This window comes from Delphinapterus leucas, chromosome 2, assembly GCF_059928025.1.
Source record: "Delphinapterus leucas isolate spDelLeu-1000000601 "Yukka" chromosome 2, BTC_Dleu_Yukka2, whole genome shotgun sequence".
Lineage (NCBI taxonomy): Eukaryota > Metazoa > Chordata > Mammalia > Artiodactyla > Monodontidae > Delphinapterus > Delphinapterus leucas.
Window position 1 is genome coordinate 67,302,272 of NC_143130.1, and position 23,770 is coordinate 67,326,041.

At 46.0% G+C, this 23,770-nt stretch overlaps 1 protein-coding gene across 1 annotated transcript in view; it reads right to left on the reverse strand.

Annotated features, from left to right (window-relative positions):
- Positions 1-23,770, reverse strand: part of THSD4 (thrombospondin type 1 domain containing 4) — a 569,301-nt gene that overhangs the window by 484,317 nt on the left and 61,214 nt on the right. The window contains exon 3 of the mRNA XM_022579923.3: positions 8,369-8,730. Within this exon, the coding sequence (XP_022435631.1) occupies positions 8,369-8,730 (362 nt within the window). The remainder of the gene's footprint in view (positions 1-8,368; positions 8,731-23,770) is intronic.

The window sequence follows — 23,770 nt, forward strand, 5'->3', positions numbered from 1 at the left end:
CCAAGAAGGAGCACAGCCCTACCGATGCCGTGATTTTAGACTTCCAGACTGTAAGAGAATAAATTTGGGCTGCTTTAAGCCACCAAATTTGTGGTCAGTGTTACAGCATCAATAGGAAACTAAAAGACCTACTGCAAAACTAGAGGATCAAGCCCAAGCTCCCAGGCAGTAAACCCCAGCTTCATGTGCTTTACGGAGACGGGGCTGGGGGAGGAGGGTAGCAGAGCCAAATGCTTGTAAAATCACAAGGGCATTAAGAAGAGATTTAGACCAACTATACAATGGAGACATCATCTTGCTTTAAGATGAAAATGTGCTGGTTATCCATGTTTACCGGGACTGCCTCTCTCGAAGAAATTCTGTTTCAATCCCCTTAGGACTGCTTGCTAATCCCTCCTTGGAAAGGAGGTCTCGCTTGCACACGCCTTCATATACAGCCTGTGCTCCAGCCCCATCAGACCATTTAGAACTTCCAGAACATGACAGGCTCACCATGCCTCCAGGGGTCAGCCTTCGCAGTTTGTTGTTTTGGGGGAATGCCCTCCTCTCTGCTAAAATCCTTCAGAGCTCAGCTCAGTCATCACTGCTTCTGTGAAGCCTTCTCTGGCTCCCTGGTCCTCCTTCTTCCCCTCCCTTCCCTCCTCACACCCTGAGCATCTCTCTTAAGAGAGCACTTGGTCTTCTAAGTGTCTGTTTGCTTGTCTTCCTCTCCCACCCCACCAGCATGCACTCCTTGAGGACAAGGAGACTCTCTTGCTCCTCTTGTGTCACCAAACCACTGCCATCTCCCATCCATACCAAGTACTCCCCACCTCTTTCCCCCCTGAGTAATGCGAACTCACCCTGCAAGGAAGGACTTCCACCAACCAAGCCATCTTAATTCTCCAAGAATTGGCTCCACCTCTGTGTTTCCACAGCCCTCTGCTCACCCCACAGGTAGAATACTCACTACAGTGCATTCTGGTGTTTATCCCTGAGCTGTTTCCTTATTAGGCGTGGAGGTCCTTGAAAACCACACCTCCTTCACCTGTCTATCCCGTCTGTGTTTAGCACAGGGCCTGGGTCACAGCAAATACACAAGGAACGTTGACTGGATTAAAATGAAAACTAAACACAACAAGGTAATGCCCAGGTCATCTCTATGAATTAAGCCCTGTGATCCGAGGCAGCCTTTAAAAGCAAATACCTTCATGTGAAAGTCTTGCATGGCCAGATGTTGACTGTGGCTAGTTGGTATTTCTCCTGGGATCCCACACAGACTTTGGAGTTCATGGTGGAGACGGTTTCAGTGTTACTATATCTATATCTATATCTATATCATCTATATCTATATCTATGTCTATGTCCCTGTTATATATGGGGTAAATATTGGAGAAAATTTTTGTTTTTCATCTCAAACAGAGAAGTATTAGTTTATCAAACTTAGCTTAATTCGTGAGTGTTACCTTTAACTTTGAAAACAGCTCTCTAGAAGGGCAAGTCTGAGATGAACATGGTAAGTACAGATGGGTTTAAACCCTGATTCTCTTGCCTTCCTTCTGTGTGACCCTGAACTTGACATTTGCTCTTCGACCCTCGAGTTTGTCTACCACGAATGGAACAATATAAGTCTGCCACACAAAACTGGGATGAAGATATGATAAAAGGCCACATATAAAACGCCTGCCGGGGCTGCCCTGGTGGCACAGTGGTTGAGAATATGCCTGCTAATGCAGGGGACATGGGTTCGAGCCCTGGTCTGGGAGGATCCCACATGCCGTGGAGCAACTAGGCCCGTGAGCCACAACTACTGAGCCTGCGCGTCTGGAGCAAGAGAGGCCGCGATAGTGAGAGGCCCGCGCACCGCGATGAAGAGTGGCCCCCGCTTGCTGCAACTGGAGAAAGCCCTCGCACAGAAACGAAGACCCAACACAGCAAAAATAAATTAATTAATTAATAAACTCCTACCCCCAACATCTTCTTTAAAAAAAAAAACGCCTGCCAATGGGCCTGGCACGTGGAAGGCATTCTGACACCTTTACTGAGGGCTTATGAGTAGCCCCTGCACTATGCTAAACACTTCGTATGAATTATCCAATTCACAGCAAGCCAACGAAGCAGGTGTGTTATTATCCTCATCAGGGAAGAGTTAAGCGGTGTCAGCAGGACACACAGCAAGCAAGGGGCAGAACTGGGCAGAGAACCCAGACCCGTCAACACCAGGGCTGAGCTCTTCACTGGCATGCAGTGTGCAGCCTCTCAGGATGGGTTAGCTCCCGCTGCCCCCTGTCATCAGAAGGTCTGCTTAAAAGACTGACGACAAATAAAGGCCAATATTTCAAAGAAAAAGAATAAATAACTGAGAACCGACCACAAGCTGCTGCTGAGAGCAGTCTGCACAGCCTGGGCAACAGAACGGCGGCTCCAGCCAGGCCACCTCCCAAAGGAAACGTCACTCCACTCGCTCCGAGCCTACCCTTTACAACCTCTTTCTCACACCTGAGGGATATGACACACTCCACCCAATGGAAACAATGACCATGATTTTCACAGCTGTGAATTTCCAGCCCCAGGCTCCTACAGTGGTCTCCAGTAGATGACAGTTTTCGACTTGGCAATGCCCACTGGGGGAGGGCGTTCCCTATCTTGAACATCTCTGAATTAAAGCCATCAAGCATCCCATTCCCCAGATTCCCCAGCTGGTTCACACGCATAATGATCAGGAAAACTGGGTCACGAGGAAGCCCACGGGGAGGAATGTCTGCCTGTTAGCGGGCTCTTTGGCAACGAGAGCGATGACAAAGGTACCTGAAGTGGTCCTCAAATAGTAGTGGGCGCTGCTCTCGTTTCCTGTCTTTGTGGAAGCTGAATGAAACTGGCCAGCAGGTATTTACAACAGGTTCTGTAAGCTTAGGTACTTGAACTCCGGGCAGCAGGACCTCTCTTTGGGTGCCGCTGTCACTAGACAATTCAGGAACCGCTGTCACTAGACATTTCAGGAACGGGAAATCTGTTTGGTTTTGCTGTTACAAGAGGGAAGGTCCTACCATAGGAGGGGCTCCTTGGGCCTCCCTCCAGTCTGTGGGTATCCTTTTCCAGAAATCGAGGGGGAAGCCTCTCCTACTGAGGAGTGGCTTTAATTTCACAGGTGTGAGTTGCTGCACTGCTGCCCGACTCACCTAAATGCTTCCCCCACCCAATCCTCTCCCTTTAGCCAACCCAGGGACACAGCCCTGGACATGGAGAGAGGTAGGACTTGGTGCAATGCTTCTGGAATCTGCTGGCCAAGACTTGCAGGCTGCAGTCCCCCAGGCCTGAGCCTCCCCAGGCTGCCACTGCTCTGACGAAATCCCAGGGAAGGCCACCTTTGTGGAGGCCTTTTCCGAGCAGGCTACATCAGGAAAGGGCACAGGGAAGGGTGCCCAGGCCCTGGGATCCTGGCTGCACCCAGGCTGTGCTGCCCAGAGTCCTGCCCTCCTGGACTAGTCCTCAGTTCCCGACTCCCTGTCTTCCTCTGTGGTCTTAGTTCTCCACCTGATCCTCCCTGCAGAATAAGAGTTCTAACTGGAACTCTCCAACACGCTACCGCTCAGCCTCTAAATTCATAATGGCATTAAAGCTACAATTTATTGAGCACCTACTATGGACCAGACAATATATTATTTCATTTAATTACTCAACAATCCCATATGATAGATAGTATTATTATCCTTATTTGAAAGATGAAGCCCCTGAGGTTCAGAGAGGTTAAATAACTTTAGGATCCTTGGGAGAGCTCCAATCAGTATTGACATGATTTCTAAGGTTTTTTTAGAGGGTGAATGTGCGTGTTTTAATGAGACAAAAGTCTGATGTGGGAGCAAGTGGACTCAAGAAGTTTCCAGATCTATTCCAGCCAAGTAAATTCTATTTATTCATCAAGGTTAGGTTCAAATCCTACCTGTTCTGTGCAGTATTCCCTGACTGTTCCGTCGCACAAAGATTTCCCATCTTCCTGAACTCTGGCCACATGTCTACTGTTTTCTGGCCCTTGCAGTGTTTTGTGAGTTTGCCACTTATCCACTACCTCATTGTCAAGGACAAGGACCATGGCTTCCAATTTTTTTTGAACTGCCCTGGTACCCAGGACTAGATGCAAAGATTTCCCTGGGTAAGAGAGCTGAACAACGCAAGGAAGAGATGCAGTTCATTTTAAACCTTGACTACCAAATCCCATCCACTTTTCAAGACGTTGTCTCAAGCTATCCAGCCTCCGAGCAGCTTTTTTGGACTACACCTGCTGGAAGCGAGCAGCCTCACTTTCAAAATACCCATTTCAAAAATACTCATTTCAGAGAAAAGAACTTTAGTGCCGGACTCTGACAGACCTACTTCGAACTCTGGTTCTGTTGCTTCTGAAGTGGGTGATCTTGAGTGAGTCACTTCATTCCTCCGAGTCTGCTTCCTCATCTGTAAAATGTGAATAACCGCATCGGCCTCATAGGGCTGTGTGAACTGTAAACGTTACAGTGCATTTGACATAGTGCCTGTACATGAGACGGATCCAAAACGGTAGCCATTATCACTACGATTACTATTTCAGCCCACTGCCTTATCTGGAAGGCGTTTACACACATGCCTTTTCCAACCTTCTAGAGCAGTGGTTCTCAAACTCTGGAGCGTATCAGAATCATTTAAAATAAAGCTACCCAGGTCACAGTACAAATCTGCTGAACAGAATCCCCATCAGGCAGGGGAGATAGTGGAGACTGGGCAACTCTACTTTTAACAAGCTTCCCCACCCCACTGCAAGTGACTCTGATACATTCTCGCCAAAGCTGGAAAATTCTGCTGGACAAGACTGATTCCCAAATGACTTTCCACAGAACCTTGAGGTTCCAAAGAGGTACTTCCAGATCAATGGCTCCCAACCTTGGCTGGATTGGAATTATACAGATCTTCAAACACAACCCTTAGAGATCCAGATGTTCACTTGGGATGTGACCAGGGTGTCAAGACTTCTAAAAGATGGACAAAGGATTCTGATGGTCAACCAAGGTTGAAAACCATTGCTGCATTTGGATCTAGACCCTGGGTTGCCATAGCAATGCCTCTGAGGCTTCCACCAGAGCAGCTCAGCTTTCGTCTGTGTGACAGACTGAGCCTCTACCTAAGGCTGATTTTGCAGAAAGGATTCTTATGCTTCAAAAACTAGTTAAGTTTGCAAACAGCTGCTCTAGCCTGTCAGTAAGAGAGAGCCTGGAGGATCCCTCACCTGGTTTTTATACCTTTTTGTCTGTCCAGGGCCTTACAACATAGTAGATGCTTAATAAATATTTGTTAGAAGGTTGAATTATTTTGTTTTATTTGTTATCTGGCTCCAATTAGGTTTTCAGTTGCCTAGTATCACAACCTAACAGTTTCTTAAACATCTCAGCTCCCGAGAGCCTTCGCCTCAAATCTCAAACCTGAAACAGAGAGTGGGGCAGACAGCCATCCAGAGAACACACTGACATGTCTTCTGGGGTCACATATACTATGCAAGTTCCTAATGACTAATAAATATAAGCAAATGTGATTTTCATCAGCCAGGAAGAGCTCGACATTTGTCAGCAGTGCAGGTCTTCCAGGCTAATATTTGGAGTATTTCATCTAAAACTGTCAAATTACAAGAGCATGATAGAAACTTGTAGGAACTTCATAGTAAAGAGTAACTGGCCCCTTGTCAATAAGTTAGAAGAAAAAAAAAAATCCTGCTGCCAAAACACATGGGCTAGAATGTCTGCAGCCCAGGCCTGCAGCCAACTTGAGCCTGTTCCCTAGGCAGCTCTCCTAGGTTGGTTCTCAACCACAGAGGCTGGAAGAGAAGTCCCTAGTACTCCAGGGATCTGGGAATCAGCAGCACCTTCAAATCTCAGCTTTCCCGTGGCTCTAGGAATCTGAGCAGTCATTTAACCTCTTAGGGCCTTAGAGCCTCACGTGTAACAATACTTCACTAGGTCCTTAGAGCCAGGACTGCCTGGGTTCCAATCCTAACTCTTCGCAGACTAGCTGTGTGGCCTTGGGCAAGTTACTCCCCTTCTCTGGGCCTCTGTTTCCTCACCTCTAAAATGTGGATGATATTAGCATCTGTCTCATAGGGTTGTCAGTGCAAAGGGACAAGAACAGTGCCTGGTACAGAATAGGCATTCAATAAACTTTAGCTGTTATAAATCTGCAATTCTGAAACCAAAAGTTTCGAAAACCAATTTTTTGTCTTTCCTTTTCTTAATATTTATTTTTTAAATTTATTCATTTTCTTTATCTTTTTGGCTGTGTCGGGTCTTAGTTGTGGCACACGGGATCTTCGTTGAGGCATGCAGGATCTTTCCTTACAGCATGCAGTCTCTTCGTTGCGGACTCGGGCTTCTCTCTAGTTGCAGCGTGCAGGTTTTCTCTCTCTCTAGTTGTGGCGCACTGGCTCCAGGGTGTGTGGGCTCTATAGTTTGCAACACACGGGCTCTCTAGTTGAGGCACAGGAGCTCAATAGTTGTGGCGTGTGGGCTTAGTTGCCCGCAGCATGTGGGATCTTAGAGCCCCGACCAGGGATCAAACCCGCGTCCCCTGCATTAGAAGGCGAATTCTTTACCACTGGACCACCTGGGAAGTCCCTTGTCTTTTCTTTTCTTGTTACATTTTTCTCAGTTTGGTGGCAAAACTAATTGGGCAGCAAACCTCACCTTAACGGACATAAAGCTTTTTATGGTCTTTTATTTTATCCTAGCTGATGTGAACATTCGTAAGTTTCACTGCAGCAGTAATAATGTGTTTGATGATGGGATGCTGCCCCATGCCACGGAAGGAATGTCATTAACATGTGAAATATGCCCTAACATTACCTTTCTAAACTCTGAAAAGTTCTGAATTCTAAAATGCACTGGCCATAAGCATTTCAGATAAGGGACTGGGGAGCTATGTTATTATGGGGTTGTGGTCAGGATGAAGAGAGAAAACACATGTCAAACCCTTGGCTTTAGAAGTAGCAGCCCCTCAGTCCCAGAGCGACGTTGGAGGGTCCTCAGGTCTATACGCAGGAAGAGAGAAAGAAGGAATCATCCTCTCCCAGCTGGTTTCTCTTTTATTCTCCCACTGACATGACATACCAGTCCTCAGAACTCTCCCTTCTATCAACTCAGATTTGACTTATCATTCAGAATTCGGCCAAAGCACCTTCTCTGTGAAATGATCCTCTCTCTCCAAACTCCCAATGACCAGGTCAAGAGAGTGTGTGTGGCTGGCAAGGGTGGATGGGTTGCACCTCCTCTCCACCTCCAGGTGGCTGGCAGCTGTGAAGGATTCAGGCAGCGTTAGCCACAGTGGGGAAGGGTGGCCATCGGTGCTAATGTCTGAACTGCAAGGCCGCCCACCTGATATGTTCGTGCCCTGCTTGGGATGGGCATTAACTTGGCTTAGCCACTAAATTACGTATTTCTTAAGCACAGCGAGCATAGCTTACACTTTTTTGTTCTTCCTGTAAATGTCTGTTGTTATTGTTACTGCTTTCATATGAATATTCTCTCAGAATCTATCATGGACTTCGGGTGCCCAACAAATACTGCTGAATGGATGCTGAATAATCTGTCAATGTTGGTTGATTAATTCACTGACAAGCTCTCCCCAGCCTCTATATTCCTACCTTTCCATGGGCACTGTCTACTTTGGCATATTTATGCTAGCCTAGCCACCCGAGGCTTTTGAGAGCTATACAACTATTCTGATGCCAGTATGCCGTTTCTGAAGTTCATATTTTAATAAGACTACAGAATATGTCCAGGTTTTTAATCAGACATATCCTCAAAGTTGTGTGTTCACTCAAAATACTTTGGAGAAACTTTGTATAAAAGTTCATAGACTCCTGAAAGCTACAGCCTGGGAGCAAGTTAGACTCCAGACACTTAACTTGTTCAAGGATTCCAAACTCATGTCAGCTCTTGGGTTAAAAGGCCCCTTGTTTTGTGTCCTCAGCTCAAATCCACACATCCTGCGGCCAGGAATCTCCCTTTCCCTCAGCACTAGGGGAGCACTAGGACAGACGTCTCCCCGCTCCAGGCAGCTCTTTCTTTCAACCCTCCGCAGGGCCTCCCTAAGGCTGAGCCTAAGGGCATTCTGAAACTCAGCTTCACTTTGAAGGCAATTCAGAATCACAGAGCGGGTGGGAGTGGCCTCAACGCTTTAAAAGGCTGCAAAATAAATCAAGGGATGGAAGGAGATCTGTGGAGCCAAGAATTCCTCCCCCTCTGGCAGAAGCAAGGCATTAACCGCGCAATCTAGGATGAAGAGAAGCGCGCGGCACATCCGGGCTGGGCAGGGACAGGGACAGGGATGGTGGCGGGCGGGCGCGCGGGCGCGCGGGGGCCGGGAGGGCCTGTACCTTCTCTCCACCGTGGGTTCGCGGCCCCGGGCCTGCGGGTGCCGGCTACCTCGCTGCGCCGGACCCTGGCGGCTGGAGTTGAGGCTGGCGGGGGCGCGTGGCTCCTCGCGGCTCCTGTGAAGCGGCACCGACGTACGCACGGCTGACACCACGTGGCCTGCGAAGGCGCGCGCGGGGGCTCCGGGCGGCGGTCCGCCGCGTGCGCGGTACGAGCCGGGCAGGCAGGGTCGCGTCTGCTCCATCACGCCGCCGCTGCAGCTGCGCGAGCAGGCGGACCAGGGGCCCCAGGCGCCCCACACGCCCGGGGCGCCGCCGCCGCCGTCCTCTGGAGCGCCCTCGGCCACCGCCATCCGCTGCGGGACCTGTGGAGACAGAGGCCGGTTAGGGGTCCGCAACATCCGCTCCTGCTTCACTCTCAGAGGCTCTGGATAACCCGAAAGGCTTATCCGTTAGGCACAAGTTGGCACAGGGCCTGTGTTAAAATCTGAGAAACAAAATAGAATCCAGCCTGGGTTATACTCGTCTTCATACAGACGCAGATGCAGTCATAAAATAGAATGAATGAGTATAGCATATGTGTATACATATAGATACACATATATACATATATGTGTGTGTGTGTGTATATATATATATATATATATATATATATACACACATATATTTTAATAAAGGAAGGGACACACAAAGGCCGGAGTGCATAGGGCTCAGCAAAATTGTATGTGGTCCTGGCTTTGGGGGCCATGGCCTTGGAGAGCTCAGTGTGGTGCCCTCACCTCCTAACTGAGGCTTACCCTTCTGGTCCTTCGGGTCCAGGCTAGAAGGACAGGGCTTCCCTTAAGCTGCTGAGGAGGCCATGTCCCAGTGTCTCCATGCAGTAAAGGCAACACAACTCCAGGGTTTCCCTGCTCTAGAACCAGATGCCTGAAGTCACACCCCTGCCACCTCTTCTATCAGTGTGACTGGGAGGTTTCTGAAGCGCTCTGTGTTCTAAAGAGGGATGGTACCTACCTACTTCACAGGACTGTAAAGAGATTTAAGTCAGGATGTCCACGTGCAAAGCAGAGAGCTGGCACTAAACACATACTTGTTAAATTCATAATGATAACCTTTCCTGCTTCCAAGATGAATCAGGAGATTAAAAACATCAGAAAGTTTTAAAGTTCTATCCCGAGGGTGACTCTACACCCCCATTCACTTAACTGGTCATTTCACAGAGATCTACCATGCCAAGCAGGTTGCTAAGCGTGGGTGCACTGTGTTCCTTCATGATGCAGACAGGCTCTGAGCACCAGGTATATACCAGTGTTAAGCTAGGTCCTGAGGACAAGGAGAAAAGCACCCCAGGTTGCACGAATGTCCTGGCCCAGTAGCAAAGAGCTTTATGTAGCTGGGACAAGCCTAGGGAGGCTCCCCGGGGGGGACTGGCTGCCTGTCTGGGTGGGGTGGGGCTTGAGAAGTCCTCAGAGGAAGAATCATGGTAAAAGAGCTGTAATTATTCAGGCACCCACTTGGTGCCAGATAACACGTGTAATTTCTAGTCCTCACAGCAGCCCTGGTTACAACCATTCTCACCTTTCAGAGATGAGGTTTCCCACCTGAGGTTCACAGACCTGTGACCTACCCTAGTCATGTGGCTGCAGCAGAGTTTGGACTCGAGTCTCCCCAGCCTCCAATACCTGCAGCTCCAGCACTGCCTGCTCTCCCCCCAGCAGACAGGTGCTCTAGCGCTTCTGGATCCTTCCCCTGGAATGTCCTTCCTACCCTTGGGACACCGAGCAACACTATGACTTTCCTTAAAAAATGTGGGTTTTTCCAAATATCGTATATTAACGCATATAGGTGGAATCTAGAAAAATGGTACAGATGAACCGGTTTGCAAGGCAGAAATAGAGACAGAGATGTAGAGAACAAAGGTATGGACGCCAAGGGGGGAAAGTGGCAGGGGGTGGTGGTGGTGGTGATGGGACAAATTGGGAGATTGGGATTGACATATATACACCAATATGTATAAAATAGATAACTAATAAGAACCTGCTGTATAAAAAATAAAATAAAATTCAAAAAAAATGTGGGTTTTTCAGTGAACCTCAGGCTTCCATCTGACATGCATAATTGCTTCCAGATTACCTTGGCTTTTTTTTTTTTTTTTTTTTAGATATCGGGATTCATCAGCATTGTTTGGTCCAAGAGCTTGAAGACCTTTCACAGTTACACTCCTCTGTCCCCACGATACCCCTGAGAGGTGAGAAGGTACAGGGATTGCCTTCCCCTTTGTGTGGAACAAACCCGATAAGGCTGAACCCCTTCACAGCACATGGGAATGAGACATGGAGCTAAGATTACTTCAGAGGGTGGTGTGGATGAGGAAATCCCCCCAAGAGCCTGAGGTGAGAGCTTAGAAAGAGTAAGCCACCACTGTAACAGTACTATAGTCACTAAAAGCCCTGCAAAGCTCAGCTCCAGGGTAGAGTCCTTGCCCCCAGGTACTCAGTTACCTTGAAGCCATGGGGCTTGTTTAATTGGGGCCACCTTCCTTCAATATATTCCAGGGCACAGAGGGGTCTCTGCATGACCTTGATAGCTTAAGCTGGGTTCCTGAAGGTTCGGGGAGTGACTACTGGAAGGATGAGTGAGAGAGCTCAGGAGTCCAGGAAGCAAACAAGCATCTCATCAGAGGTTTAAGCCCAGAGCTGGATGTCAGCCCGCCAGTCTGTGGGCGCCACGTTCAGAGAGCCACGGCGAGAAGTCAGGGGTCATGTGAGTGGAGCCAGCGGGAGATGCAGTGGAGCGAGGGCAGGACAGAAGATTCCGCGACAGGAGGACTGCAGTTTCCTGACCACCAGTATGTGAGCAGCAGGCAGGATGATGGGCGCACAAATAGCAAATACACTCCACTCATCACTACTAAATTGGGAACCCAGGAGAGAAGGGTTATAAATATAAAACAAAACACAGCAAACAAAAACCAAGCTTTTGTTCTTTTTTCTCCTCCCTGACATACCCTGATTTATTAATATCAAACCGATGGTGGATTCGCTGGGTGATTGTAAAAAAAATCAGGCCATAGTCTTGATATATAAAGTAATCCCTAGAGTGTGTGTGGTGGGCTGAATGGTGGCCTTCCCCAAAAGGTATATGTCCACACCCTAACCCCCAGAACTTGTAAATGTGGCCTTATTTGGAAAAAGAGTCAATGTCGATGTAATTAGGTTAAGCGTCTTGAGATGAGATCATCTTTCTGGGTGGCCCTTAAATCCAATGACAAGTTGTCCTTAGAAGACACAGAGGAGAAGGCCATGTGACCAGAGAGGCAGAGACGCGGGTGCTGCAGCCACAGGCCGGGAGCCACCGCAAGCTGAAAGAAGCAAGGAGGATTCTCCCCTAGTTACTGGAAGGAGCATAGCCCTGGCAACACCGTGATTTTGAACTTCAGGCCTTCAGAATTGTGAGGGAATAAATTTCTGTTGCTTTAAGCCACCAAGTTTGTGGTTATTTGCTACGACAGCCCTAGGAAACTAATACAATCTGTTGGTACTTCCAGGACAAGGAAGAAAAGCAGACAGGCATTTGTTGGGCTCCTTCTCTGTGCCGGGTACTGTGCAAACAGCTCACATGCGTGGGAACGGGCTCTATGACATAGGCACCACGAGCTCCAGGTCACACTTTACAGGGCCCCTGAGCCACCCTGGGAGGTTGGTTATTTTTGTCCCTTTTACAGGAAGAAACTGGGGCCCTGAGAAGCTGTATAACTTGACCATGTCTCAGTCTAGTGAGGGGCACCGACAGGACTAAAATTGAGGTCTCCTAACACCTACTCTAGCATTTCTTTTTTCATGCAGCATGTTGCCTCCCTGCCTATGTTGTTGATGGAAAACAGAAGCGTAAAATGAGTAGTAATAAATCCACTTTGATAGTCTAGTAGGAGAAAAATTAGGATAAACAAACAAAGGCAGAAGTATGTTTCTGGCACATTTGGGGACTTCAGTTACCCACCACTTCCTGATTGCTCATGAACATAGATAACTAAGGCACTGTCTATAATATTTGGCTTAGACGTGCAGCTAGCCTAAAAATCCACTTCCTAGAACTAATCCCACCCTTAATTTAGTTTCCTATTGCCAAACTGGGCAGGGTCCCTAGGGAAGGAAAACATGAAACCACATTCCATCCTATTCTATTCATAAGAATTCTCTAATTTATAAAGTTGAATTACGGTGAGTGACTTGAAATTCCATCTCAGTCCCCATGGTGGAAATCCAACCCCATGCTCCAGAATTGTATTTTTATAGTACATAGCCAAGGGGAAAAAAAGAGAAACAGAAAGGAAGGAAGGAGGGAAATGCAGAGAAAGAAAGGAAGAAATATCAAAGAAAAAATGAAGGGAGGAGAGCTTTGCGTGTCAGCCTCCCAGTTCCATCAACCTCCCATCCCCCCTCTACGCCTTCCCAGTCCTCCTCGCGACCCTCCTCCCTCCTTCTTTTCTGATGGTCACGGAGTTTTCTGTGAGGCAGGATGGGAAAAATTCCAAGTGTTCTGAGACATAATATTCCTAAAATTAGGACTAACTCACAGGACCTCAGTTAGTCAGTGACAAACAGCAAAACCAAAGAATAAATCATGCTGAGAGACAAAAACCAACAAATAGTAGAAACTCAAAGCCGTGTCAACCGCCAGCCTGTTGTCCCTTCCCCAAGACACGCACGACACGTAAAGACTGAAGCAGAAAACACGAAGCGCTTCTCAAATGACCCCCAAACTGCTGATTTCTTTCATTTATGAAGAGTCCTAACAAATCAGCAAGAAAAAGACAAACAACCCAATGGAAGTAGGTTCAAAGGGAACGTACTTTGAATGGGGAGTTTACAGTTGTTATGGACTGAATGTCTGTGCCCCCTCAAGGTTCACGTCTTGAAGCCCTAACCCCAATGTGATAGTATGTGGAGGGAGGGCATTTGGGAGTTAATTAGGTTTAGATGATGTCGGGTGGATGGGACCCCCTGATGGGATTCATATCCTTATAAGAAGAGGAAGAAAGACCAGAACTCTCTCTCTTTCTCCACCATGTGAGGACATAGTGAAAAGCCAGCCATCTTGAATCCAAGAAAAGAGTCCCCACTGTGGAATCAAATCTGCCAGGACCTGGATCTTGGGCTTTTCCCAGCCTCCAGAACGGTGAGAAACAATTCCTGTGGCTTAAGCCACCCCGTCAACGGTATTTTGTTATAGCAGCCCAGGCTGACTAGCACAGCAGGAAAATAAATACAATACATATATGAAAACTGTATAACATCACATATAATCAAATAAATGCAAACGAAAACAACAGAATTCCATTTTATCTCTATTATATTAGCAAAGATTATAAAGTTTGACAATACTGATATGGCAAGAATGTTCCCTGCTGATGGGAGTCTAAACTGGGGCACTTCTTTGGAGGGAACTTTGCAATACCTACCAAATTTGAAATGTACATACCCTTTAGACCAGCAGCTCTGCTTTCAGTAGTTCACCCTACAGGTACACTCAAAACTCGTGCATAAAGCTGTATATAGAAAAACTTTTATTGCATTACTTGTTGTAAGAACAAAACCAAAAAAATCTGGAAACAACCTAAATGCCCATGAATAGGAGCTTGGTTAAATCCTCCCAAATCTAATCCATCCAAGCAATGGATTACAACTTATCTGTTAGAATGAGGTATTGATAGATTTATACCTGTTAAATTGGACTACCCTCCATAATATATTAATTAGTGAAAAAAATACCAAGAAGTAGAACAGTATTAGAGAATAGACGTATTTACAGATATCACTAGGTTGAAACAATTATTGATATTTGATCTTCTGTTATGAAAAGCAATATTCTGCTGTCAGGAAAGGAGTGGGTGATGAAGTTCACATTGGATGGCTTCAGCCTTCTAGGAAAGAGGTAAGATCTGCCACTGAAAGAAGGAGAGAGACAAACTGGAATATTACAGAAAGAAGGTGTAATTAGGATAAGCAAAAATTTCCTTTCTTTGCCTGAACTGGTTTAACATGAGCTCTACATCTGATATTCACAAGATTCATTTCAAGGATTTTTACTTCCATTTTGCAGATATGGTCACTGAGGTTCACAGTGCCCTAGTGGATGAAGCATGGGTTTTGAAAATACACATAAGAAAGAAAATACAGTTGGCCCTCCATATCTGCGGGTTCCACATCTGTGGACTCAACCAACCTTGGATTGAAAATATTAAGAAAAAAAAAAAATACCAGAGTTCCAAAAAGCGAAACTTGATTTTGCCTTGACTTGGCAACTATTTACATAACATTTACATTGTGTTTAGAACTATTTATATAGCATTTACATTGTATTATGAATTATGAGTAATCCAGACATGATTTAAAGTATATGGGAGGATGCACATAGGTTATACACAAATACCATAACATTTTATATAAGGGGCTTGAGCATCTGCAGGTTTTGGTATCCCTGGGGGTCCTGGAACCAATCCCCCACGTATCCAAGGATTGACTGTAATGCAGCTCTGATGGTGTTGCTGGGTAGATGAAATGAAATAATGAGGTAAAGCGTCAAACACACTACCAGTCACCGAGGAGGAGCACAGAAGACCTCTAATTTTGTCCCTTCACTGGAAGAACTGACATCACCCATCAAAAGTTTTATAATGTGTAAGGAGCAGATCCAGCCCTCAAATACAATTGGTGCTCTCTCCATTCCACTGGAGGTTTTAAAGAACAGAGGCAGGGTGGATGTAGAGGCAAGATAACAGAATTAAAAGAGAAGACTTTTCAAAGTGCACATACCATGCCATGCCTTTTCCCCAGAGGTTATAATATGTCTTGCCTAGGATCAAGGGAAATGTGTACTTTGGATAAAATCCTCCAAACCTTCTAACAGCCCCCTTCCTCGTAGAAAAATGACTGCTTGATATTATGCTTTTCTAAATAGTCACTGTGGGGCATGAGCCAGGGAGCAGAAAAAAAGGAAGGTGTTCAAGGAAGCAGGAGAATCACGTTAGTCACATCCCTATTTAACTCGGGCCGTGCAAAAGAAGAGGTTGTAGTAGAACTGGAGGGGGGATTAAAATCCCCCAGAGATTTTGGGTTTGGAGATGGACGCTGTAACTAACAACACTGTGGGACCTGTTGTATGGAAGTTACTGTTAGGCAGGGATGTTTTTGTAAATGTATACTGATGGTAGGATGTGTGTGTAGGGCAGCCTGGCAATCATTCCCCTTTCCCTGGGTCCTCTAGGAAATCACCCCTCCACACTGGATGAAGTGTGATAGGAATGTCTGTCAGCTGAAGCCAAGGTAAGCAATGTGAGCCAACAGAACACTCCCTGGAATTTGAATCGCCAGTAAGGTGGCTGAGAGACTGCAAATGGCTTTGGGTCCTTCGTCCTGACCTCACTGCTTATGCTCTGAGACCATTCTTGCTGCTCTCTGGAGTGTCTCAATGCCCACCTGCTTCCTAGGCTGGTTCCAATAAATTTCCCATTGCTTACGTTAGTTTCTGTGGCTTGCAGTAAAGAACCCTAAATGGTATCTAAATGAGTGCAAATATTAAAATATATGGATAAAGTGTGGTAACAAAGACAGTGTGAAATAAGCTGGGTCTGCCTTTGGCACAGGACTTGGAGAGGAAGCAATGACTGGAATGACCAAAGGTGGTTCTGACTTGGCAGAAGCCTTGGGAGTAAGGGGGTCCAGGGCTGGAGGATTCATATGGAGACAACAGTTGACCACAGTCAGCGTAACGAGAGAACCAAGGTCTCCATGAAACATGATGGGCTAAGTGAATATGAGGATCACAGGGACAGACAGCAAATGGGCTTAGAGGAGTTGGAAAAGCAACAATCTGAGCTATTGTGGCTGTGTTTTATTCCATCAGCATCTTTTTAAGGAAGACGAACATATGTGACTAAAATAGAAGGGTGGTCAAATAAACTGGAGCTTCATGACTCAATGAAATAGCATAATCATGAATAATACAGAGCAATGCGGAAAGAGTCCTGTAATATAATACTAAGTGAAAAATGCCAAATACAAACTTGTAACTATACCATGATTATAATAATGTAAAGGTTCTGTAGCATGTGAACAAAGCCTGGAAGGGAACGTGGAAAAATGAAAACATACGATCTGTTACTGAAGCTGGACCCCGGGTAAGTTTTCTTGTAATTTAAAAAAGTTCAGTCATGGTTATGATATTGCTTGCTCAATAAATAAAAATAAATAGATTAAGTGGAGAAAGATTCAGAACAGACTGCTGGGGGTTGGGGGAGGCACAGAATAGACCAAGAGTTGGTGGTAGTCATCCTCACAGAAAGCTCTGGGAATTTCTCATCGCCACCAGTAAATCCCTAACTAGCTAGGAACAGCTCTAAATGTTTTCAATGTATTTGGTTTTGGTACTAATGTGAAATCATGTAAGATTTCACTGATTTCTAATTTTCTTTCTACAAAATTAAACCCACCATCTGTTCTTCATAGAAAGCGAGTCACATGCAAAGTCTGACATTCTGAAGTCTCATTCTAGAAGAGACTGGGAAAAGGAGGTTTTGTTTTAGCCACACAACAAGTCAACACCCTAAAGCAAACATTACAAAAACACACCTTGGAGTTTGAGCCCAGAGAGCAAAGTTTTGGAACTCCGAGAGCACATGATAGCAGGCACATAGAAGTGGCAGCTCAGCTAGGACATTTGTTACCTGTGCAGGAACATGGGGAGGTGGTGCGTCTTGATAAAGAAGCTCCAAACTCAAACCAGATCTCAGTTAAGGACCTCCACGATGGTTTCTCAGAGACACCAATTCAACCTTACATCTTAACCACCTATCTTGACTCTGACACAACACAGACTGCGAAAGCCCCTAATCTTTCCTCTCAGCATAATGTCAAGGCCGGCAGCTGCACGATGAATATGAGAATCTCACAAATACGGGAGACTGGACTGGAGTGAAACATGCTCAGCCTTGACCATTGTGTCAGAATCTCCCACAAAGTAGTTTATATATAAGGGAGTTCACCAATGCATTTCAGGAACAGTTAAAAGGATGCATTTGCACAAAGCCATAACAGGGGGAGGAGTGAGTGGAGGTTAAGGTAGAGAGAGAGAGATGTGTGGAAAGAGAAATATCAAGCCTGAGCTAAAGCATGTGCCCTAGAGAGGAAAATCCACTGACATACAGTCACCCAAAAGCTAAGCAAGTGTGAGTCTGGTTGCCCTGCCAATTCCAGCTCTGTCTGCCAGGCCCTCAGGCCCTCTCTCAATACCTGTGTCCTCCCAGTTGGTGAATCCTGACAGTAAATGATCTCAAATACATCAAACTCCACTATATCCGCTCACTATGGTACTGAGTATATACTCTGACCCAAACACTGGAGACGAACACAGAGATACCCTCGTCCTCCTAGCCCTAGTCCTGTGTTGTCTCTCCATGTGTGACCCACAAGGTACCCACAATGTAATCAACCTCATGTCTATTTGAGACATGCAGATTCCTGGATCCCACACCAAACCTAGTGAATAAAAACCTCTGGGGTGGGGCCCAGGAATATGTATTTTAAACAAGCTTCCCCAGTGATTTGAATGCATCCTCTGGTTTGAGAGTCACTGGCCCCCGGATACCTCTAGGTGAAACTCAGGGGAAAGCGCTCAACTGAGCTTACCCTCTGGACTTTGGACCTTTACCATATACTGCTACTTCCTGAATCCCCAAATGCTCTAGCCACATTATTTCATCACCCTCAAATTCCCTGCTTTTTGGCATACCCCTGCCACTTCTGCCATTCAAGTGGAGGCCAACCTGGAGCTTATCATATGAGACAGGAAAACATTCATAGAACAATACCTACCTAACATGGGATCCATGCTAAGAAGACTCCATTTGAAATGTACTTTTAAGAAAAGAAGTACAGCAGCAATAGGAACCGCAGAAAGATGAAAGAAGAGGGAAGGGAAGGCTCGTGGGAAACCCTGGACTGGCCCCTGTGTTCTGGTCCCAAGTCTGCTGTTACTCACTTTCTGATTTGGGGCAAGTCAGTCTGTGGCTCTGGACCTCAGTTTCCATATCAGTAAAATGAGCCGGTTGGGATTGATGAGGGCTGGGGTCCCTTCCAGTGCTAACGGGCTCGGATTTTTCCTGGAAGAGCACTGACATTCCTTGCCACGTACTGATTCGCTTCAAGTACCACAACTGAGAGGCAATCCCACAGGTTGTGCCCAGGGGTCCCCACTGCCAGCAAAGAGCAGGCTTTAAGCACAGAAGATCTTCCCTAAAGGCGGTGCAAAGAAGCCCTGGATGCCTTTCTACAATATTCAAAGGCAGGGCCCAGCCAAAAGGATGGAATGAGGTAAATATTTGAATGGGATCTACATAATCGGAAACACTCCCCCTTCTGAAATGGACCTGACTCTTTCATCACCAGCCACATGGAAATCATCCTCGGTTATAACTAGAAAATAACGCAGAGCACGTGCCTGGGTACCGAGGCCGCCCTGCGCTGCTGCGCAGTTACTCAGGAAACAGAAGCAGATGTCTCTGTGCGCAGTGCCTGGGTGTGTTCTTTTGTCCAGTGGCTAGTCCATTTGGCCTCATGCTCTCAACACCAATCCCCTACCTTCAACCCAAGCCAACCAGGACAGTCAAAATAGTGAGTAATTCACACAATAAAGAGTGCCGGCTTCTGGACCCAGGGGTTGACTTGGGGAACAGCAACCTTCCAGCAGAGAATTCTGCCTGGTGATTTGGCCAACTGCATCTGAGTCAATATCCAACACTCCCCAGGAAGCAGCTGGGATCCGCAGGCCCCTATAAGGAAGGCAATTGGAAAGCACTCCCTGGAACTTGGCGGCATCCGGTGCAGAGCAGAGCACACAGTAGATGCTCTGGAAACACTCTGCTGAATAAAGGAGCCTGCACACGGGCTGAGATGGGACCCTACGTGGATTCCCATCTTCAGTCTTTCCCTTGTCCACTCAGGCCTCCTCGTGCCACCACAGCTATTTTCTTGAAATCTAGCCCTATTGCGTTACTCTCTTGCTTACCAATGTCTCTTGAGTTCTCACTCGCCAGAAGATGAGATCCAAACTTATTCCGTGCCGTGGCATTCTAAGCCTTTCATGAACTGGCCTCACCCTTCCTTTCCAGCTTCAACTCCTCCGCGGCCCTCTGCCCCACCCCCAGTGCTCCCAGCATGCACGAAGAAGGGAAGCAGGCCACGCCCCTTCTCCCCTCCTGCCTTCACCCTGCTGAAGCTCAAATAGCTTCAAATACCTCTCCCTTCCTCCTCTTCCTGGGAACTCCTACTCAGCTCCAAAGACCTCTCCCAATCAGGTCAAATGGTCTCTCTCCCATGCTGCAGGGCCATTACCCACATGGCTCTCCATAGCACTCACCACCTGGCACTATAATTGTCTGTGTACACAGCCATCTCCCCAATAACACCGTGAGCCCTCCAAGGCAGGGATTATGCTTATTTATCTTTGTCTTCCATCTACTCTCACAGCACCTCTTACAGAGTCTGTCACCTGGTAAGGCCCTCAGAGAGTATTTGATGGATGGATGAATGAGCACGTGGATGAATGAATGACGAATGTACCAACTGCTTGGTTTCTTGCTCTGTGAAACATCAAACACCTCCTCTCCCTAGAGCAGCATGTGCCATAGCTGTTCAGCCACTTGGGTGGTGATCTATGATGCCCCTATTGTTTTCCTTGCTCCATGTGCTTAAATGACAGTTCTATCTCTTGAAAGTAATACACTCAGTATTTGATCTCCTGGCTATCTCCTGCCTGTTGAAACTTTCTCTCTCCTTGACTCCAGGACACCATATTGCCCTGGTTTTCCTCCTAAGTTTGTAGCTCTCTTCTCCTCTTCTGTTATGTAGTTCTTCTATCTGCTGGCTTCTCCCCTTCTACCTGCCCTTCAAATATTAGGGCTCCATTCTTGGTGTTCCAATCTCATCCAACCCTTCTTACAGGGAAATACTGTAGCATCAGCAATGATCTTTCATGTTGATATCACCCTTATTAATGGGTAGCCCCAAACTCTCTCCCAGGCACCAGATTTACATTCCAAATCACCAACTCGACATACTCGCCAGGATGACGCATGGGCTTCTCATACTCAGTACGTCACCTAACCAGGACCTGAATGCCTGCTCCATCTTCTGGTTCATCCAACTGGACATTAAAATCCTACTAGTCTGACTTCAAAAACATCCCTGGACCCTGTCCCATTTCCTCCATCCCCACGGCCCGTGGTTGGGTCACGGTCTCACTCCCATTTGCTCTTACCTCGTCTCTATCCATCCAATCTCCCCTGCCCCCACTTCCAGAATTACATTCCTAAAAATCACATCATCCAAGACCCATGATTATAGACCTCCGGAGCTCCCCTCTGCCCCCGAACTACACCTAGTCCCCCCGGCCTGGCTCACAAGGCCCTTCACTCTTTGGCCTCTCCCCGGACCTACAGCCTCCCCTGCCAGCACTTCCCTATTCTTAACTTCTCACTCAACCGCCCCAAGTCTTTACACCACTCTGTGCCTCTATATGACATGCCACTGGGCTCAAAAGTCCTCCCTCACCTCCCACCCTTACTTCACCTGATCAATTCCTGCTCGTTCTTCAAGACCCTATTGGAAAGAAGAACACCATCTTTAGAGACTACCCCAACTCTCCAGGCAAGGATAGCTGCTCTGTCCTTTAGGCATCCACAGAACTTTGCACACACTTCACTATATTCCGTTATAACTTCTTTTTTGATGTGTCTCATACCCCAAGTTGTGAAACAAAACCAAGTATAAATTTTTTACGCTTACTTACAAATGGAATAAGTACAAAACAGAAAACAACCAACAAAATCAAATTAACAATATTAATTTAATGTGATAGATAGTTAATGAAACTAAATAGACATTGTAGGGTGTGATGTAGGACATACTTAAGTCTTTGAAGTTTCACTTATTGACTAGATTCTTTTAAATTTGAGCAGGATGGACCATCATTTGAGTTGTTATTTTTTCCTTTTCAAAAATGAACTTGTTTACACCACCAATCCATCATTTAGAAGGGCCAATCTATAAGGCTGAAAAAAAATTTAAATGCTGCTTAACGAAAAAAATTCACTATTATTTACCACTGTATTTACTATGAGTGAGCTAGTATGATCTGGGTCACAAAAGGCAGAACTTGTGTATACAGCTGAAGGTGGACATGGTTCTGAATCTCTACAGGACAGGGTCTTTGGAGATTGGCACCCCAGAAAATGTAAAAATCTTTTCTCACTAAAATGGAGGTATAAACTGTCATTCACATTATCCAGAATAGACTTATACTTTTAGGTTCTCATCAAAATGAAAATTCTCAACTAAAAAAACCTAATTTAAGTTGCAGTTCACCAAGAATATACCCAGGATTCCAGGGAGCTATGGGTCCTTGGCTTATAAAACACTGTTTTAATGTTAAAGAAAAACGATGACGCCCAGAGCCAGGATTTGACCCCAGGCTGGGCTGATTCCAAAGCTCAGACTCCTCTCTCTGCCCCTGCTGCTTAATTCTCAAGAATGCTATGAGGCCCAAGTACTGGGTACCAAAGAGCTTCATAGGCCATAAAGTCCTATACAATGGTTAGCTTAGGTTATTTTTATTTATATAGGTCAAAGGAAAATACTTTAGAGAAGGAACTGGCACGTGTTAGGAAATGTCCTCTCTTCCACAATACAATGCCTCTTTAAGGAGATAATATTTATATCAGTTCTCTCCATAGAGTTAACAGGTTACAACTCAAACCTGATATTATTTGATTAAGGAGGGAAAGATATTATTACATGCTCCATGGGAGCAGGTGAGCAGAAAATCGGAACCTCTCAACAAGGGAAAAGATGCTGATTATCGGGGCCCATGTGCAAATGCAATTAGAAAACTCCTGTTTACTCAGGAACACCTGAGTAAACAGGAGTTTTCAGCCATCCCTGAAAGAGGTGCAATAATATGGGATACAAACAAATTTTCTGACCATATCATTTCCCAAGTCCAGTTGAATTCCTTGGTTACCCTTTTGAGATCCTTCCAATCACATCCAATGACCTGTAAAAATCTGTTTCTTGGGCTTCCCTGGTGGCGCAGTGGTTGAGAATCTGCCTGCTAATGCAGGGGACACGGGTTCGAGCCCTGGTCTGGGAGGATGCCACATGCCGTGGAGCAACTAGGCCCGTGAGCCACAACTACTGAGCCTGCGCGTCTGGAGCCTGTGCTCCGCAACAAGAGAGGCCGCGACAGTGAGAGGCCCGCGCACCGCGATGAAGAGTGGCCCCCGCTTGCTGCAACTAGAGAAAGCCCTCGCGCAGAAACGAAGACCCAACACAGCAAAAATAAATAAATAAACAAATGTGGGGTTTAAAAAAAAAAAAGAAAAGGAAAAAGAATATTACTAAAAAAAATTTGTTTCTTTGTGTTTAAATAGCATTTCTTTGATTCTTCTAGAAAGAGAGGCAATTAATGTCTACTAAGGCCCTACCATGTGCCAGGCACTTTACTAATTTACTTCACTGAATTCTCAAAGCTGGCTCCGCCTCACCAATCAGACCTTAATTCAAATGTCATCTCCTCAAAGATGTTTCCCTGGCCACATCATCTAAAGTAGCAAATGTATATGGCCACACATGTGTACACACACACACACACACACACACACACAGTCACTATCGCATTGCCCTGTTTCACTTCCCTCATACAGTCTGAAATGCTCTTATTTGCTTGTTTGTTTATTGTCTGTTGCTCCCATCTGGAATAGCTATGCCTCCTTATATGTGAGGATCTTGCGTCTCTTTTTCACCTCTATTCCCAGGCCCTAGAGCAGAGCCTCATACATAGTGGGTGCTGAATGGTTGCTGAATGAATACACCCTTCTAGGTAGGAAATATCATCCCTATATATTCTGCTTAAGTTTAGGCTCTAGAAAGTGATATAGTCAGAACTGAAACTCAGATCCACCTGCTCCAGGAGCCAAGACGTGCACTCCCCAACCTTCTCTAACTGGGCTTGTTAGCCGTGCACCAGACATCCCAGAAAGAAAAGATGTGGCATCTTCCCCAACAGCCAATTTTCTCAGAGTTTTAAAGAAAACAGGTGTATGTGTATGTAAATTTTTTCCTGATGTTAAGTAATTTAAAGGATTGTTTTAAAATTAAAACAATCAGTTGTATTTTGGGACATAATGTCACATTTCCAAGAATGTTTAAAGATAAAAGTAGGCTTCAAGGAAATGTTAAGCCTTCAGTAGGCTACTTCAGGCTACTCCAAAGGCTGTATTGTGCATGACTGTGAACGTGCGTGTGCATGTGTGTGCAAATATTCACACTCTTCTAGTGGGACATTTTGGGG